Source organism: Cucumis sativus, chromosome 2, assembly GCF_000004075.3.
Source record: "Cucumis sativus cultivar 9930 chromosome 2, Cucumber_9930_V3, whole genome shotgun sequence".
NCBI lineage: Eukaryota > Viridiplantae > Streptophyta > Magnoliopsida > Cucurbitales > Cucurbitaceae > Cucumis > Cucumis sativus.
The window spans coordinates 17,338,084-17,350,431 of record NC_026656.2 but is presented as its reverse complement, the minus strand read 5'-3'; the positions used below and the strand labels follow the sequence as shown (position 1 = coordinate 17,350,431).

The 12,348-nt window shown below is 35.5% G+C and overlaps 3 protein-coding genes across 5 annotated transcripts; 2 read left to right on the top strand and 1 right to left on the bottom strand.

Moving 5' to 3' along the window:
- The first annotated feature begins 399 nt into the window (after nt 1-399).
- Nucleotides 400-3,819, top strand: LOC101203734 (protein HHL1, chloroplastic). Of its 2 annotated transcripts, XM_004142903.3 has the most exons (6): nt 401-737; nt 1,248-1,385; nt 2,023-2,109; nt 2,220-2,267; nt 3,025-3,167; nt 3,356-3,819. In XM_004142903.3, the coding sequence occupies exons 1-6, from the start codon at nt 471-473 to the stop codon at nt 3,366-3,368; spliced, it is 696 nt and encodes a 231-aa protein (XP_004142951.1). In that variant the 5' UTR covers nt 401-470; the 3' UTR covers nt 3,369-3,819. The 2 variants fall into 2 exon arrangements, with proteins under 2 accessions (XP_004142952.1, XP_004142951.1); XM_004142904.3 differs by lacking the exon at nt 3,356-3,819 and having other exon boundaries at nt 400-737; nt 3,025-3,171.
- A 1,436-nt stretch (nt 3,820-5,255) lies between these two features.
- LOC101204130 (protein WVD2-like 7) lies at nt 5,256-8,534 on the top strand. Of its 2 annotated transcripts, XM_031880967.1 has the most exons (9): nt 5,256-5,409; nt 5,505-5,688; nt 5,934-6,506; nt 6,607-6,978; nt 7,072-7,130; nt 7,230-7,338; nt 7,427-7,498; nt 7,755-7,865; nt 7,986-8,534. In XM_031880967.1, exons 2-9 carry the CDS (start codon nt 5,620-5,622, stop codon nt 8,205-8,207), a joined length of 1,587 nt encoding a protein of 528 aa, XP_031736827.1. In that variant the 5' UTR covers nt 5,256-5,409; nt 5,505-5,619; the 3' UTR covers nt 8,208-8,534. The 2 variants fall into 2 exon arrangements, with proteins under 2 accessions (XP_031736827.1, XP_011649507.1); XM_011651205.2 differs by having other exon boundaries at nt 5,277-5,688.
- A 144-nt stretch (nt 8,535-8,678) lies between these two features.
- On the bottom strand, nt 8,679-12,140 carry LOC101204370 (two-component response regulator ARR11). The gene is made up of 5 exons (XM_004142906.3): nt 11,555-12,140; nt 10,641-10,793; nt 10,137-10,520; nt 9,972-10,048; nt 8,679-9,884 (listed from the first exon to the last, which is right to left on the bottom strand). The coding sequence occupies exons 1-5, from the start codon at nt 11,679-11,681 to the stop codon at nt 8,874-8,876; spliced, it is 1,752 nt and encodes a 583-aa protein (XP_004142954.1). The 5' UTR covers nt 11,682-12,140; the 3' UTR covers nt 8,679-8,873.
- Between the last annotated feature and the right edge of the window lie 208 nt (nt 12,141-12,348).

Here is a 12,348-nt window from a genome sequence, read left to right as displayed (position 1 = left end):
AATAACGAAGACTAAATCAATTTATCAAATAATTAATAATGGATTAGATGCACTTCTAGAAACAAAAGTAGATAATCTGAAAATATTTAGAAAATGAGAATAATATATTTTTCTTCTTTTGTTTGAATTGTTTTCTCTCTAAAATTATTCATAAACTTTAGATTTCTAATTACAAATGTAATATAATTATTTAAAACAACAAAAAATTGATCCATAAATAATAATGAAATATAGTGTTATATTTTATAAAAAATGCAAATATTAATTTATACTCTAAACATCTATAAATATATATATATATAAATTTACATGCGTGAGGATGTGCCAAGCGTATGGGCGGAGATTGGTGTCCCCACTACGAATCTGGTGGATAAGATTTAAGGAGAAAGAAAGAAGAATCATCTTCTCAATACCAATTACAATGCTCATATCCACTTCTAACTTAACTCCCATCAAATCCCATCCCAAAAATGGAGGTCGCCATGTCTCTCAACGCTCTGGTTCGACTTCCCCTTTCCAATTCAAAGCTACTCGAAGATGGGGTTGTCCGCCACTCCCTCTTCTCTGCAAGGACGATGCACAAGCCTCACCACACTTATCGCCGGCCTTTACTCGTCGAAGCCAAGGGCAAAAAAGGGATGCAATCTCGTCTCTCCCAAAGACCTGGCCCTCCACCTTTGCCCAAGATTGAAGACGACGGCAACCCTAAATTCGTTATCTTCATCCGTATGGCCAATGTTTGTTCTATATCCTTTTTATTACACCTTTGTTTTTACCTTTTCACTTTGCTTTCTTTCTCTTCAATCATTTTTTTCTTATTTATGTGAGTTGTTGCTGAGAAACTATCTGTAGGCTCTATACTGTTACTCGAGCTTCTATGTGAAGTGAAATGGAAGCAGTGCTTATTTGATTAGAAGAAGGGAGAAACAATTCTATAAATATAGAAACCTACTAAAGCACAATTCCAGTGTTAACTTAACTAGTGCACATAACTTCTCACCACTCAAAAACTTCCAACTGCTCGTGAGAATTAGGAGCTACAAAGATCATGTTATTGGGCATTAATTGAATAGCTAACATATGTTGAATAATAAGTTTATTTATTTATTTATATAATATCTCTTTTTAGTTATATTGTTACATGATATGCCATCAAAACAAGTTTTCTTTTATTAACTCAATGTATAGCAGGAAATTGCTGGAATTATCATATCTTTCTCATGGTCTCTTTTGCGTTTACTATGCAGGTTTATTTATGGTACCCGCTGAGTCTTATAAATGGTGGTACAACCGCCAAAATCATGGTTGCTGCTAAAGATAATTTTGTTGGGAAATATATCTATAAAGATACTCTGGCTAGGAACCTTGCCGCTGTTATTTACCGTGTAAGGTTTAATCATTATTGAAGATATTTTTCTCCACTATCTTGTTTTTGATGTCGTGTCGTACCCATAAATTGCCATTCATTTATAGTGAATGAAATGAAAATTAAACCTTCTTCTGTCACAAGTGAGTATAATTATATTTTTCTATCAAAAACTTTATATTCTTGATAAATGAATAGTTAAAGCTTGTGTTATGATAAGCGAATGTGTTTTTTAGATATAAAGGGAAGGGTCTGCGTCTTTATATTTTGTTGATATCAGATCGTATGGGATTGTTGAATGTTTGGGAGTTCTAGCAGGTCTGGAGGAAGTTGCAAATTGCAATTAGTAAAATTTGGAATTTTTTTTGTGAAAAAATAAATCTATTGGTTTATTATTGGTTATTTGAAAAACGCAATGCATTACATATCTAAAATTTGTTATGAGCGCATCACACTGTGCACCTCTGATTGAAAATCTGACATCTTATGCAATGTTTAATTTTTGACTTAGCGTGGATTGATAATTTAGGAAACAGTTGCCAGTATTTTACAATTTCTTGTCACTTTATTTTTTTGCATAATCAGTCCATTTTCCTGAGCAACAATTTATTCTAAACTTTATTTGAGATACTAACACTCGATCTACCAATCGATAGGATGAAAAGGAGATACAAAAGACGGCATTTAAACAGTTTCGTGTGTTGCGGACAGCGACAGAGTTCAGATATGGCTACAAGCTTGTTGTAATGTCTTCACATCCTTACTTATGATTCATGAGGCCAATATTTTAAGTTGTTCTGCCTGACTGATGAACAACTGTTTTACGTATTTTTAATTATTTGCTTTAATGCAGGAAAATGGCAATTTGAGATCCGCACTTTCTACCACAGATGTAATTGAGGTAAGAATGCATTTTCAAGTTCTGAACTTGCTCTATTCTGGCTTGCTTTAGATATTATATTATGGTTACAGGATTGAAAAAATAATCCCTGAACTTTGAAACCTATCTTCATAGGAACTTTGTGTTGCGGTCAGTAAGATTTCCGACTAGATAGATCATGTAGTCTTTTGCATTTTTTGTCAAATGAGAGGAAAACCTAGATTGTATTCTTTGAATTTTTTTTAGTGATTTGGCTTTTAGTTTGTTGGCCATCATAGAGACTGACAGATTGTAGTTAGATGATAGATGAGTTCTTTCTCTGTCTGCCGTTTAAAGGGGAAGATTTTTATGGCACAATGGCACCAACTTTGTCATGGGGGATGTGGAGAGTGAGGAATGTGGAAGGATTTTTGGAGCGGTGGAGTGGGACAATATGTATGTTTGAACCTTGGCTAGATTTTATGTTTCTCTTTAGACATTGGTGTCAAATTCTTTTGGTAATTGTCCTTTAGATCTCATTTTACTTTAGTAGACTCCTTTATTTAGTAGAATCAAAATACCTCGAGTACAGAGAGCTTAACCTCTCTTTCCCCAGACTACTGACCAGTACTAAAAACATTTTCTGTTTATAGATGACCGACCCTCTCCTCACAAACTAGTGGTTCTCTCCCCATTAACTAACTTCATTTGTATTCCCCTTTTACCCATTTTAGAATATTTCAGTAGAATTGGTGACCTAACAGTTTGCTTACCTTGTTTACTTCTGATTCAATACTAGCTTCCAACTCAAGACCAGCTGAAGACAGTTCTCGATAAAGTTAAAGACTTCTTTGGAGATGCAAAGGATTCATTTGGCAAACTCACTGCACTAGGCTCCCCCGAAGGCGAAGAGTCAGATGAGAACTCTACAGAGAAGGCCAAGTGAGTATAATTTTGCTTACATGCCCCTCTTCCCTTTTCTGCCATTAACATGACATTGAGAGAGAAGAATAGTATGGTTCCTTCCCCATCTTTTTAACAAATAGCTTGGTCATGGCTGGCATCAATATTTTGTATCTTCAGAAATGAGTTTCAGATGGGTAGATTGATTATTCAATCCACATTTACAGGGTTAAAACTTGAGAGTGAAGTGGTCATTTTACCGGAAAGTGCAGCAGCACAGAGAACATTTAAACTCGAGCTTTGAAAGGTACATAGAAGGTTGGACTGGCAAGGTTTTTTTTGGTATCCAAAATGTACGTAGCTGAAAAATTAGGGAGCTTTACACGTTATTTTCGATGAAGATACGGCAGGGTATTGTACACAAGTTTCACTGATGGTTTTTGTTCACAAATCTTGTTTTCCTTTTCCCTGATCTGCTTTCATTGATTTGAATGGAAAGACACTCTTCATTCTTTCACATATTGCAATGACCTTGATCTTGTCTTGCAATGGAGGAGACTGACTAAATCCTCAAACGTTCTTCTACATTTGTAAGCACTGAGCACTGGCTGAAGCTTCCGCTTGAGAGTGCCTCGAAAGTCTGAAGTACTATTTTCTCAACTAAAACAGTTATTCTATTTTAGAGGAAAAAGTACAGTGAATTACTTTGGCCATTTTTCATTAAAAAAAACTTTTGGGTCATTTTTCAAAAGGACCCTATATGTCATTATATACAATTTTGTCCCTAATTTTTGTGAAATTTCTTAAAGAAAAATTTTCATCTATAATGTGAAATTTTATTATATTTATAAATACTTTTACATGTGTTGTGGTTTAAAACAATTTTTCTATAGCAATTGCTTTTCTTTTAATAAAAATTATGTATTGAAAATGGTTCATAATTAACTTTAGCCCCTCACAAGGGAATTAGATATGAATCTTCCATTAAAAAGGTAAGTTATTATTGAATTATGTTGAGTATTAGTTGATTATTTGATGTTCATATCAACATGCATACGCATAGAAAATAAGAAAGAGAAAAGACTTGATGTAATTGTTTAAAGCAAGAGTAATGTGATTGGCCCCCTTATTATTGTAATCTTTGTCAAATAAATAAGTATTGAAGAACACCGAAATCGTCTTTTGTTTTATCAAAAAGAAAATATATTAAAATTATGGTGTGGAGCGGAAGGATGAAGCCGAAGCGGAGGACTTCATGAGTTAGCCGTTGCAATTGTTTCCATTATTGCTGATGTGGATACAGCCTTTTCGTCCTTTATCTGCCACTTGCCCACTCACCAATCTTTCTTTTCTTTTTAAATTACTTACCTAATCAACCATTTTTTATTTTTCCCCTTTTATTTTAAATACAATATATATTCCTCAATTTTAAATAAATATAAACGTTGGACAAATTTTCTAAAAATAAAAATGAAACCACTTACTTTACCCTACTAAAAATAAATTAAAATATTTATAAGTTTTGAATTCTATGGATGATAGAAATTATACTCCTATCACTGTCTATCAATGCTACTGGTAAAAGCATATGAATGTCTATTATTGATATAATTTAAAAATCTTACTATATGCGGTCAATATTTGTCAAATTTGTTGTTTTTTACAATTTTTCTAGAACATTACACGCAATAAATCAATATATTGAAGAAAAAATTAAACTTTCGATAACAGTAATAAATCTTCTAAACTTTTAAAAGTGTTAGAATTAATTGAAAAATTGAATCCTTAAACTTATATAATAGAATCGTATAAGGGTTTAATTTTGGGAGCTACATTACAAATTTAGTGAATAAATTTTTGAGTTTACATATATTCCTTAATTAGAAAAGAATTTTGGGTATTATATAACGTATAGCAAAAATGGAGCATTTATTCCATATCTGACCAAATTCAAAGGAATTAAAATATGTGGAGATTTATATTTTTTGGTTGAATGAATGTGGCATATGCATTTGACATATCCCCTTAATATTACTACCGTTAAGCACTAGAAAATGTGTCGACAATTAATAAAGTTATCGTCCTCATCCTTCTGCTTTGAAAATTTTGAAAAATAAAAACTAGACGTTAGAAAAAGCTTCCCTGATTTCATCAATCATCTTGTTGGGCCCAGTTTCTCTCTTCAATCTCCTCAAACACATACAAACAAGACCCCGCTAGATTAGAGCCGCGTAACACACTCACTCACAAATTTTGCATATTCTTTCAGACAAAATTCTTGGTGGGCTTTAAAGAACACAAGAATATCCCCTCTTCTTCCTTCTTTGACATTTCTTCATTACTCATAATCTTCTTCTTCTTCTTCTTCTTTTTCAGCACTTAGAAAGCCAGTGGATTCAGTTTTCAAGCTTAGAGGTTACTTGAAAGAGTTTAGAGAGTTGGGTTTTCTTTTCTTTTTAGGAAAATTGTTCTTCTTTTGGAGTTTGGCGACATGGGTGAATCGGCTTGCCTTCTCAGATCTTTCTCTCATCCTTCTGATGCTTCACGGGAGGCTAAAGAGGTAGGTTCGAGGAAATGCTTTTCTTATTGTATTGGGTTTCTTTAATTGTAACTTTTTGTATTTGCTTGATTTTTCTTTTGTAAGCTAAGAATTGATGGGTAATGGATTGTTCACTGTTATAAATCTTGATATGAAACAATGTCTTCTTTAATTGATGGTAAATGGTTTGATGGGTTGTTGTGATTTTATTTTTCTTTATCTTATAAAGCCTTTACTTTGTTTACTGGAATGTGGGTTTTGAACAGGGAGATCCAATTCGAGCTCTTGGAGAATCCATTTCCTTCGGAAGGTTTATGTCAGAGTCTCTTGCTTGGGAGAAATGGTCTGCATTCTCTCATAACCGTTACCAGGAAGAGCTTGAAAGATTCTCCAAACCGGGTTCTGTTGCTCAGAAGAAGGCATATTTTGAGGCTCATTACAAGAGGAAAGCTGCACAAAAAGCAGCAGCTGAGCTCGAGGAAGCAGACACCGAGGGAACGATGAATCAAGTCAAAACAGAGGAAACGGAAGTTTGCACCAGCTCTTGTGTAGAGTCAGAGCCTTTGAGATCACCAACCTTCCAAGTGATTGAAAGTAATGAACAACATAATGTTGTTCAGAATGCTGAGTCTATATCTCCCACTGATGCTGATGTTCATGATTCTATGAATGAGGAGAGTATGGTGGAAACACTAATAACAGACAATGTGGAAGAAGTTCTTGACAAAAACAATTCCATGGAGACTGCTCCTAATATTGAAAATGAAAACCAGAATGAGAAGGATGAAGACCACGTCAAAACTGTGATTGCTGAAGAAGTGAAAACTCCAGCCGAGAACGTGAGTGTGATGGTATTTTTCGCTTTAATCATTGCAATACAAAAACCTTAGCCACTTTTTCTCATTAAGCTCAATGTGTGTTATCTTATCAATACTGCAGCCACCTGCTGAAAAGGAGATCATATCTTCAGGGGGGAGCTTGAAAAGATTAAGGAATTACTCCAAATTGTTGACTCGAAGTTGGTCATCGAAGTCTCAATCCTCTCCTGCCAAAAAAGCAACAACCCCTAGTCAACAGTTCATGCACAAGGGTAATGCAACTCCAAAGAGTAAGAAACATGTAGGGACTATTGTTGAGAAATTGAGTATGAAATCCGTCCACATGTCGATGAATTTTAATTCCGGACCGAAAGAAATAGGTAAAACAAGTCCAAAACTTCCACAAATTGGAAGAAAAAGGACACATATGAGTTCACTTGCACCATCAAAAGAAACTTCAACACCTCCTCAGAAGTTTGTCAGTAGGGTAGCGGTAGGTACTTCTAATTGTAATGTCCTCACTAAACATCTCAGTATCAAGATTTTCTTAAATACGTTTAAGATGATTTGTTTACTGTAATTGCAGTCATCTGTTAATGGATTGTTAAAGCAACCTTTGATCAAACCCCCACTAGAAAATAAAAGGTAAAGATAGCTTCTGAATATCCTTGTATATGTAGAATATTCGAGAAGCTCAAATTGACAAAGTCTTCAAGTTTCTAATTGAAGTATATTGTGTTCCAGATGCTTGAAGTCTTCAAATGCAAGTGGAACTGGAAGCAAAGAACGGCCTCCTCTTATATGCTCTCCTTTCAGCTTCAGGAGTGAAGAAAGAGTGGCAAAACGGAGAGAGGCAAATACTATGCTCAATTTGTTTATTTTCATATTACACGAGTTAAAAAAATTTCCATTGTCAATTTTTTTCTCATTTGTTGTTTCAGTTCTTTCAAAAGCTCGAAGAAAAAGCTAATTCCAAAGAGATGGAGCAAAAGCAACTGCAGGCAAGATGTCAGGTTGATCTCTTATATCGTTTTTAGTTCTCAAGTCTTATCTTGTTGGCACGTACGGATTTGATACCCTACCATTAAAAAAAACAGTGCCTTCAACTCCCTCAAAATAAAGAAATTTTCTGCACGAATTCGAAGTGACAGAACTTCAAGTTATTTCAAGTGGCAATTTATATAGTTTCTACTACTTTATGGTAGCAGTAACCAAACATGGTCTAGCTTGTATTGTAAAACCACTTAAGTCATCCTCTATTGTGTACAGGAAAGAAAGAAGAATGACATTACCAAATTACGTCAAAGCAGGAATTTTGAGGCCAAGGCAAATCAAGAATCTAACCAGGGATCAAAACCACCTACTGATCACATTAAAATGGTATTTTATACATCTTGCAATTGTATCTGCAGGAATAACTAGGTGGCTGGTGATCTTGAGTTCTGCTTATGTTATTAACATTTTCCTAATATTAATTCAAATATTGATCTCATGTTACAGATCCCTGTCACGAGACCTCGATCACTCAAGCTGGGGAGGAAATCAGCAAGCAGCAGTGCGGTACAGAGTGTAAGCTCTCTGCCTCCAAAGAGGCCATCAGTCACTTCCAATGATTCCAAGAGTGTTGTAAGAAAGAGGTACGGAGGCACCACTCAATCAGTCACTTCTTTTGGGAAGAAAACGAATGGCTGTGAAAATTTTTCTCCAAATATCCAAACTTGATCAATCTCCCTCCATAGCTGGGATGCACTTACATAGTTTACACATCATGAAACGAAAGAAAGTTGTTAGAAAGTAAGTTGTCTATATTTGTCATGAGGAGAGATGCTGTTTCAAATTACCAAAAAGTTGGCTTTTGTGTAGGCCACTTTCTGATTGTTTGTGGGGTACTTATATAGTATGCAGAAATTTTGTAGTCAAATGAGAAATATTACCTGGCTTGCTAGGTTTTGTACAAGTTTAAAATTATATGTTCATGTAAAAATGTTGTGGTAAAAACATCGTCGTGCTGCTCAAAACCTAAAAAACAGATCAGTTACCCAACAAAAAGTACCCTAAATCATCACACCTTGAGTTTGATCACATTCTTTAAGTCATTAATCTCCACATCATTTCTAATTGACTGAATGAGATATCAATATACGCAAGTGTTAGATGTAACACGTATAGGAACTTCAGTAAATTTAGTGCTTATTTGGTTGATGAAGATGTGAAGTTGTTTTATTAATATAGCTGAGGAAGGTTTTCATTACTACTTCTATTTACACATTTCAAAATCCAAATCCCAATAGGTTGGGAAGGTAATATTCAATCCATTAAGTTAAGGAACTCACTTATTAGCAAGACATCATTTTTCCTTGCGTACAGGGAGTATGTAAAATAGCATAATCATGCAATAAATAGGCCTTCATCTATCACCGGATACTCAGTTGGGTCATAGGAATAATCGTAGCCAAACCTCATTGCATCGTAAAGGTGAGTAGGAACTTCAGTGAAGATGCCTGGATCACCATAATCTGGAAACTCTATAATCTGATGTTCAAGGTTCTTTGGGTAGCATCCATCTTGAAGCAAAAAGCCCTGCAAGTCTTCATCAATGGTTGCAAAAGGTAACCCGCTTCCTAAACCAGTTGAAATGCAGCTAGGATTGAAATTCTGGTTTTTGCCCAATGGAGTTGTTGTAGTTGAATTGGGATCAAAATGATCATTCATCTCGTTGAAACTCTTTGCCTTCCCAGCAAATGAATCAGTTGGTGTTTTTGGTAGATTTAAATGGACCCTCTGTTGGCTACAGTTTTCAGAATATGGAGGCTTACTTTCAATGGAGCTTGCTATATCTTTCTCTGTTGCTGACCTTCCAGAACTAATGGACGAAATCGATTGTAGTTGGTCCATTTGAACTTGGCGTGGTGGAACCGTTGGAGGGAATTGATTGACTCCTTCTAAATGCACGATTGGCTTGCTTTCTTGTTTGAACTTGATTTCGGGAGCTTCAACCCAAGGGTAACAGCTTCGGTTGCTTGGATCAAATGCTGCAAACTTCCCTTCAGGTTCAACAATGTGAATAGTGTTGTTGAATTTCATCTGCGGACACCGCGTCTTTATTGGTTCAGGAACACTCCTACTAGCAGCTCTTTTTGGCTCTGTTGTATGCTCTTGAACAATCCTTTTCCTATCAACTTCACAGCCTATGGAATCTACATTCTGTAGCAGGAAGTTATCACCTGAAAAGCTAAAGCTGCTGTTTGTGACATCATTTTGTGGCACGGCTAAGGAACTACGAAGGCCGAAGTTTCCATCTCCATCCTTCGAACACGAATCTTTAGGTTTCATCCCAACAACAAAGCAAGCTTTTGGATCATTTTCTTTCTGCAGCCGACTCAAATAGAGGCGGTATTTCTGCACACACAAAAAGAGTTGTCAATCAGAAACCCAAAGTTATACGTAGCTAGATCAGTACCCAGAATGAAGAAAGATGTGCCAAACCTGCAAGTGGCTAGCTACATTTTCCCTAGTTAGCCAAGGGACATTCATGAGATCAAGTATCTTTTTAGGACCAACTTCTGCCAAATTAGACATTGAAAATCATTTTTTTGTGAAAGAATAATTACAAAAGTTTTAGGAGGGAATGTTGATATATTTTATACTTACTGTCAAAGCCTATCTGGTTTACTGCTTTTACAAATTTCTGGTGCAATTCAACTGACCAAACAACCCTTGCTTTCTTTGTGGAAGAAGTGTCACAAAAGTCTTTGTCCTCATGCTTATCAATATCTTTTCGTTTCCTCACTGAAAACGGTTCCTCTCCCCTGAGGAACTGGCTATCATCGTATCTATCTGCCACATTTCTTAGTATGTGGATCCCTTCAATAACATCATGCCCTTCAATATCTCTTCCCTCTTGTATCTTCTTTCGCAATACGTGTTGCCATATATTCCTAAGTTCTTTCATTCGTATCGGCTTTAGAAGATAATCACAAGCACCGTGTTGAACCCCTTTCATCACTCTACTTGTTTCTCCGTCAACCGACATCACTGCACAGAGGATGAACTTATGTATAAGTTAAGATTCAGAAATTAGAAGTTAGGACTCTGCTAAAAGTAACATTCAATGCATTTAAAACAATCTTGAAGGTAGAGAGGCAGAGCACTAACTGATAACTGGCAGGTCCATTTCCAATCCCACATGCTCAAGGAGTTTAAAACCATCCATATCGGGCATGTTGACGTCGCTGATTACAATATCATATCCATCTTTTCTCTCCCTAAGCAAGCTCAGAGCCTCCCTTGCCAAACAACATGTAGTCACTGCAACACAGGATGTAAAATGTTTCAGCCTGATTTGAAAAAGGTCATGGGATCTAAACTAGCCTTAAACAGTGATCAATTTCAGTTTCATTTACAACCTTTAGCTGGAATAGATCTCATAAAAGTGACTAAGTTCAAGGTGTTTTTATAACTAAATTCCTTCTTCAGAAACCCAAAGTGCTTCAGCTATGACTGGTTACTTGAGTGAATGAAGAAAGAAAACATATTAAACAGAAACAAATCTTGGTTTGGCTTGAGAAACAGTGTTTAAGATCCTATTTCTTGCTAATTTCAATGTTCATCATTGAGCTCTAATCTTAATTACGGAGAGGAGCCAAATACAAAGCCAGTGAATGTGCAGCATAAAGCCACTGAGAAAGAGGGCATGTTGGGTATTTTCCAAATTTAGCGAACTTTCCATTCAACCTTCTTCTTCCCTCCTCCATAGTTACTATAAGAAATCAAGCCTTGGCTTTATGACATATGGAAGGAAAAGGTGAAGAAACCATAGAACCATGAGATATGTTGCAGTTACAGATGAACTTTTGATTAATCTGCCAAAACAACTGTAATACGAATGAAAAGCTTTGATTTTTTGTCAGATGGGCTGTATCATTTTCAGTACTATATTGCAAAAAGCCAAGACAATTCACAGCCACAAAAATTGTAGTAGTAGTAGTAGTAGTAGTAGTAGTACTTAGAGCTTGAAATCAAGCAACAATTGAACACAAAAAAGAGACTTCTTTTTTTTGTAAATTAACCTTCGTAAGAGCACTTCTTGAGCATCTTTTCCAAGATTTTCAGCCATGTTGGATCATCATCAACAACAAGAACACGAAGACCGATAGGAAACACATCGCTTCGAGGAGAAGAGAAGCCATTTTCCATGAGGATGAAGCTGGTAGAGATCAGAAAGGAGAAAATGAACAGTGAGTTTGCAACAGTTATTGAGGAAAGAGCCTTAAAAACTTCAAAACTCTCTGGGTTTTAAAAATGGCCCAAGTTTAGAGAGGTAGAAAGAAGAACCAATTAATACAAGAGCCTAACTGTTCCCTTCAAAAGATTCATAGAATGTTATATATTTACAAGAAGAAAACAGAGAAAAATAAAATAAGGGAAAGGTAACTCCCTTAGCAAAAAATGAAAGAGGTGAAAGAATATCAGATAGGAGAAAAAGGCATCTTTACAAGGGACCTGCTTAGTTGAAGCACAACTTCCATATATATTATTTTTTTTTTCCATAAAAAAGCATTGAAATGACTATATAATAATTAATCAAAGACAGTGCAGAAAAAGGAATAAAAGTATATAGAAATGAAATAATATTAGGAAGCATAGGGAGGGAGCAGTTATAATGTACAGTATGAGCAACAATCCAACAAATGAAGGTGGGGAAGCCTTTTTATCTGCTCAACTTAAATTCCCTTTTGCACATTTGCATTCCAAGTGGGAAATCCAACTTTCTTTTCCCCTTCAAGTCATCTGCTGGGATTTTTCCATGCTTGAAATGAACCATAAATTTTTGCATTGTTCTGTACTGTCATTGAATGATTTT

Excerpts from the sequence above, each read along its gene's own strand:
- LOC101203734 (XM_004142903.3), top strand. The coding sequence starts at position 471 with ATGGAGGTCGCCATGTCTCTCAACGCTCTGGTTCGACTTCCCCTTTCC. Across the intron at positions 738-1,247 it reads TCTTCATCCGTATGGCCAAT|GTTTATTTATGGTACCCGCT; the intron begins GTTTGTTCTATA and ends TTTACTATGCAG. Across the intron at positions 2,110-2,219 it reads GATATGGCTACAAGCTTGTT|GAAAATGGCAATTTGAGATC; the intron begins GTAATGTCTTCA and ends GCTTTAATGCAG.
- LOC101204130 (XM_031880967.1), top strand. The coding sequence starts at position 5,620 with ATGGGTGAATCGGCTTGCCTTCTCAGATCTTTCTCTCATCCTTCTGAT. Across the intron at positions 7,499-7,754 it reads AACTGCAGGCAAGATGTCAG|GAAAGAAAGAAGAATGACAT; the intron begins GTTGATCTCTTA and ends TATTGTGTACAG. Across the intron at positions 7,866-7,985 it reads CTACTGATCACATTAAAATG|ATCCCTGTCACGAGACCTCG; the intron begins GTATTTTATACA and ends CTCATGTTACAG.
- LOC101204370 (XM_004142906.3), bottom strand. The coding sequence starts at position 11,681 with ATGGAAAATGGCTTCTCTTCTCCTCGAAGCGATGTGTTTCCTATCGGT. Across the intron at positions 10,521-10,640 it reads AATGGACCTGCCAGTTATCA|TGATGTCGGTTGACGGAGAA; the intron begins GTTAGTGCTCTG and ends TCCTCTGTGCAG. Across the intron at positions 10,049-10,136 it reads AAACCAGATAGGCTTTGACA|AAGTTGGTCCTAAAAAGATA; the intron begins GTAAGTATAAAA and ends CTAATTTGGCAG.